Genomic DNA, 6213 nt, shown 5'->3' on the forward strand with positions numbered 1-6213 from the left:
AGACCTAGACCCTGTCTCATTGAACGAGGAGCCAAAACGTCCGACAATCATTTACGACCTAGGAATTTGTCCAAGACTTAAACATTTTGTCTGAGATGGCTAAAATTGTACAGTCTGTGGGGGGGCTTTACCTTTTTGTAGTTAATAAATCCAATGTGAAACTTGGATTATTCCAACCTTAACTAGCATTGGAAAAGTTAATCCATTCTTCTCTAATGAAAAATCTCCCTCCCTAATTTCTGAATTAGACCTGGAACATCAGTAAACTACAGTAGCCTAGCTTCGGAGGGGGAGGGTCTACAGTAGCCTAATGCTTCGGAGGGGGAGGGTCTACAGTAGCCTATGCTTCGGAGGGGGAGGGGCTACAGTAGCCTATGCTTCGGAGGGGGAGGGTCTACAGTAGCCTATGCTTAGGAGGTGGAGGGTTTTCAGTAGCCTATGCTTCGGAGGGGGAGGGGCAAGTAGCCTACGCTTTGGAGGGGGAGGGGCAAGTAGCCTATGCTTCGGAGGGGGAGGGGCTACAGTAGCCTATGCTTAGCAGGTGGAGGGTTTTCAGTAGCCTATGCTTTGGAGGGGGAGGGGCAAGTAGCCTATGCTTCGCAAAGGGAGGGGCAAGTAGCCTATGCTTCGGAGGGGGAGGGGCAAGTAGCCTAGACACACAAAGATCTTCAACTGGCAGGAAGATGCTGGAATAACTTTCCAAGTGACAGAATGAGGGCTTTGCATAGGCACTTTATGGTTACGTTTTTTATGGGACAGTAAAAAAATGCCTGGAATGTTAAAAAGAAACGTTATTATTATTAACCAGTTCTCAAGCTTTTAAAATGGCAGTTCTGTTCGGGAACAGCGTAGGTCGTTTTCGTTCCCCGGAACCGGTTCCAACCCCTGGTTTTAAGAAAATAATTTTATACAGGGACCTCCTTTCAAAAGAGTAACACTTCACTAAGTACACCAAACTTAACTTAATTAATATACCACATTTTAAATGAACTTCACTAAGTACACCAAACTTAACTTAATTAATATACCACATTTTAAATGAACTTCACTAAGTACACCAAACTTAACTTAATTAATATACCACATTTTAAATGAACTTCACTAAGTACACCAAACTTAACGTAATTAATATACCACATTTTAAATGAAAAAAAACGTACTACTGAGATAATATGAGCTGTTTTCATTTTGTTTAACAATACACACTGATGCAAAGTTGATGTAACAATGTATTGTTTATATCTGTAGGAATGTGTTTGTTTTGTTTTACAGCTCTTAATACTTACGTATAAGTCAAGAAGATGCTTTAACAAGCCTTTAGTTGACTTATTTATCAGTAACATTAATCCTTGTAAAATATATATATATTCAAGTCAAATAAAATATATCCTGTTTTATTTGGGCAAAGTTTTCCATTTCCTTTGGTCTGATCACGTCTCTGCTGTGATTGGTGGTGTTTGTTTTGAAATGTTAAACCCTTTGTGAAGATTACATGTCACAAAGAACTACAGGTGAACTATATGCTCGTATGTAAATGCGATTTCAGTAAAGAAACATTCTGAGGTTTCAGTACAGAACAGTATTGGGGGGGTTTGGGGAGATTATTGGGGAAAAGTAAAATGCATGTATTTTTACATTATGCACAAATTAAAGTATTAAAATACCGAGATGTAAACTAAAAAAGGTTTTGCATGAAATAAATGTTGCATACAACAGTATTTTAGACTCTGTTTTTATTTAACAGGCAAAACATGCATTCATGTTTTATACTTTATCTATTGCAGACAGTGTAGTTCTTTGGCCCAGTTTCAGACAGTGTAGTTCTTTGGCCCAGTTTCAGACAGTGTAGTTCTTTGGCCCAGTTTCAGACAGTGTAGTTCTTTGGCCCAGTTTCAGACAGTGTAGTTCTTTGGCCCAGTTGCAGACAGTGTAGTTCTTTGGCCCAGTTGCAGACAGTGTAGTTCTTTGGCCCAGTTGCAGACCGTGTAGTTCTTTGGCCCAGTAGCAGACAGTGTAGTTCTTTGGCCCAGTTTCAGACAGTGTAGTTCTTTGGCCCAGTTGCAGACCGTGTAGTTCTTTGGCCCAGTTGCAGACAGTGTAGTTCTTTGGCCCAGTTGCAGACAGTGTAGTTCTTTGGCCCAGTTGCAGACCGTGTAGTTCTTTGGCCCAGTTGCAGACAGTGTAGTTCTTTGGCCCAGTTTCAGACAGTGTAGTTCTTTGGCCCAGTTGTAAAGCCAACAGCTTTTAAAATATTTTCGACAGTACTTCTTTGTGGGGTCAATGAATGCTTCCATGAGTTGGGATGATGGGAGCATGGCATAAAGCACGACAACTACTGACTGAACCCCTGTACATGCAACTTGTACAACAAAAGCATGATCTGGGCATGAATAATATCCTTCTTAAGAATGCAAATGTTGTCTTTGCCTTGGCTATAAGCATGGGAAATACATGGTAAAATAGCCACCTTTACCATGATGAGAAACTAACAGAGCACATTTTCTTTAACATCATTCCACCACCTGGCCCACTGCACTGTTCTGTAGAGGTAGCCTAGCCTAGCCACCTGCCCCACTGCACTGTTCTGTAGAGGTAGCCTAGCCTAGCCACCTGCCCCACTGCACTGTTCTGTAGAGGTAGCCTAGCCTAGCCACCTGCCCCACTGCACTGTTCTGTAGAGGTAGCCTAGCCTAGCCACCTGCCCCACTGTTCTGTAGAGGTAGCCTAGCCTAGCCACCTGCCCCACTGTTCTGTAGAGGTAGCCTAGCCACCTCCCCTCTGCACTGTTCTGTAGAGGTAGCCTAGCCTAGCCACCTCCTCTCTGCACTGTTCTGTAGAGGTAGCCTAGCCTAGCCACCTCCCCTCTGCACTGTTCTGTAGAGGTAGCCTAGCCTAGCCACCTCCCCTCTGCACTGTTCTGTAGAGGTAGCCTAGCCACCTCCCCTCTGCACTGTTCTGTAAAGGTAGCCTAGCCTAGCCACCTCCCCTCTGCACTGTTCTGTAGAGGTAGCCATGCCACCTGCTCCTTGTACTGTTCTGTAGAGGTAGCCTAGCCTAGCCACCTCCCCTCTGCACTGTTCCATAGAGGAAGCCTAGCCACCTCCCCTCTGCACTGTTCTGTAGAGGTAGCCTAGCCTAGCCACCTCCCCTCTGCACTGTTCTGCAGAGGTAGCCAAGCCACCTGCCCCACTGTTCTGTAGAGTTAGCATAGCCTAGCATAGCCACCTGCCCCACAGCACTGTTCTGTAGAGGTAGCCTAGCCTAGCCACCTGCCCCACTGCACTATTCTGTAGAGTTAGCTTAGCCTAGCCACCTGTCTCACTGCACTGTTCTGTAGAGGTAACCTAGCCTAGCCACCTGCCCCACTGCACTCTTTCTGTAGAGGTAGCCCAGCATAGTAGAGGTAGCCTAGCATAGCAAACTGCCCCCCAAAAGTGTTATACTAGAGGTAGCCTAGCATAGTCACCTGCCCCCTAAACTGTTATAGTAGAGGTGTTATAGCTTCCTACACTGTTCTAGTAGAGGTATTCTAGCCTCCTACACTGTTATAGTAGAGGTATTCTAGCCTACTACACTGTTATAGAGAGGTATTCTAGCCTACTACACTGTTATAGAGAGGTATTCAAGACTCCTACACTGTTCTAGTAGAGGTATTCAAGACTCCTACACTGTTCTAGTAGAGGTATTCTAGCCTACTACACTATTATAGTAGAGGTATTCTAGCCTACTACACTATTATAGTAGAGGTATTCTAGCCCCCAACACTGTTATTCTAGCCCCCTAGCCTGTTATAGAAGAGGTATTCATGCCTAGCCTTCTAAACTGTTATAGTAGAGGTATTCATGCCTAGACTTCTAAACTGTTATGGTAAAAGTATTCTAGTCTAGCCCCCAAAACATTTATAGTAGAGATATTCTAGTCACCTAAATTGTTCTAGTAGAGGTATTCTAGTCTCCTACACTGTTATAGAGAGGTATTCTAGCCACCTAAACTGTTATAGTAGAGGTATTCTAGCCTCCTACACAGTTATAGAGAGGTATTCTAGCCTAATACACTGTTATAGTAGAGGTATTCTAGCCTCCTACACTGTTATAGAGAGGTATTCTAGCCTCCTACACTGTTCTAGTAGAGGTATTCTAGCCCCCTACACTGCTACAGTAGAGGTATCCTAGCCCCCTACACTGTTATAGTAGAGTTATCCTAGTCAACCTATCCATCGTCAGCATAATTTCCTCCTATCCCTCATACATCATTTGTTGTAATAATTGTCTGTGTTGTTTTGTTTTTGATATGTTTGTAGAGACCACCCAGCGACAGCCTCGGAGCAGACCAGCAGCATCAGACTCAGTTTGTGTAATGAACCATGGTGTTCCCACCACGATATGTCTGGCCCATAATAAGACCCCCTCACCGCAACACCAACCCCCCACCTGATAATACATCAGCCTCGTTTGTTGTGTGTGTAAAATTAGTTTTAAATAATTGGGTGTTACAGTGGCAACCTGTACCTCACAGACTAAATGGCATCCTAATCCCTTTTAATAACCACACCTGATCAAAATTAGTGCACACCTAATAGGGAATAGAGTGCCATAGGGCTCTGGTCTAAAGTAGTGCACTATATAGGGAATAGGGTTCTATAGGGCTCTGGTCTAAAGTAGTGCACTATATAGGGAATAGGGTGCCATAGGGCTCTGGTCTAAAGTAGTGCACTACATAGGGAATAGGGTGCCATTTGGTTTTAAGATGCATCCTAACTCAGCATAGGGAGTGTTGTTGTCAAGCCTCATGTAGTCAGTATCTGTCACTGGTTATTGTGCTGTAACGTACTGTAATGTTCTGTGCCTATTGTTGGTGTGTATGTGCCTAGTACCTGTATATACACTTGTGTGTGCAAAAATTGTGTGTTAGAACTCCTAAATGTTTATTTTGAGTGATTATCAAATATTTGTGTGCTGCTTCTGTTTTAAAATAATAATAATAAATGTGTTACTCAGATACATTCTATCACCCCCCTTTCTCCAACAGATTATCTCTGTTCCTACGGTTCTATTCCCCAACAGATTATCTCTGTTACGGTTCTATTCCCCAACAGATTATCTCTGCTCCTACGATTCTATCACCCCCTTTCTCCAACAGATTATCTCTGTTCCTACGGTTCTATTCCCCAACACATTATCTCTGTTACGGTTCTATTCCCCAACAGATTATCTCTGCTCCTACGATTCTATCACCCCCTTTCTCCAACAGATTATCTCTGTTCCTACGGTTCTATCATCCCCTCCCCAACAGATTATCTCTGCTCCTACGATTCTATCACCCCTTTCTCCAACAGATTATCTCTGTTCCTACGGTTCTATCACCCCCTACCCAACAGATTATCTCTGTTCCTACGGTTCTATCACCCCCTTTCTCCAACAGATTATCTCTACTTCTACGGTTCTATCACCCCCCCCCAACAGATTATCTGTTTTTACAGTTCTATCAACCCCCTTTCCCCAACAGATTATCTCTGTTCCTACGGTTCTATAACCCTCTTTCCCCAACAGATTATCTCTGTTCCTACGGTTATTTCACCCCCTCCCCAACAGATTCCCTGTTTCTACGGTTCTATCACCCCCCTTTCCCCAACAGATTATCTCTGTTCCTACAGTTCTATATCCCCTCCCCCAACAGATTATCTCTGTTCCTACGGTTCTATCACCCCCTCCCCGACAGATTATCTCTGTTCCTTCGGTTCTATCACCCCCCTTTCTCCAACAGATTATCTCTGTTCCTACGGTTCTATCACCCCCTCCCCAACAGATTATCTCTGTTCCTACGGTTCTATCAACCCTCCCCCAACAGATTATCTCTGTTCCTACGGTTCTATTCCCCAACAGATTATCTCTGTTCCTACGGTTCTATTCCCCAACAGATTATCTCTGTTCCTAAGGTTCTATCACCCCCTCCCCAACAGATTATCTCTGTTCCTACGGTTCTATCACCCCTTTCCCCAACAGATTATCTCTGCTCCTATGGTTCTATAACCACTTACTCCAACAGATTATCTCTGTTCCTACAGTTCTATCAACCACTCCCCAACAGATTATCTCTGTTCCTACGGTTCTATCACCCCTTTCTCCAACAGATTATCTCTGTTCCTACAGTTCTATCACCCCCTCCCCAACAGATTATCTCTGTTCCTACGGTTCTATCACCCTCTTTCCCCAA

The 6213-nt window shown here is 43.8% G+C and overlaps 1 protein-coding gene across 1 annotated transcript in view; it reads left to right on the forward strand.

Moving 5' to 3' along the window:
- LOC139383294 (voltage-gated potassium channel KCNC1-like) overlaps window positions 1-4655 on the forward strand; it is a 53754-nt gene extending 49099 nt beyond the window's left edge. Inside the window, exon 6 of the mRNA XM_071127757.1 lies at window positions 4301-4655. Within this exon, the coding sequence (XP_070983858.1) occupies window positions 4301-4434 (134 nt within the window). The 3' untranslated portion in view covers window positions 4435-4655. The remainder of the gene's footprint in view (window positions 1-4300) is intronic.
- The last annotated feature ends 1558 nt before the right edge of the window (window positions 4656-6213 follow it).

This window comes from Oncorhynchus clarkii, chromosome 2, assembly GCF_045791955.1.
Source record: "Oncorhynchus clarkii lewisi isolate Uvic-CL-2024 chromosome 2, UVic_Ocla_1.0, whole genome shotgun sequence".
NCBI lineage: Eukaryota > Metazoa > Chordata > Actinopteri > Salmoniformes > Salmonidae > Oncorhynchus > Oncorhynchus clarkii.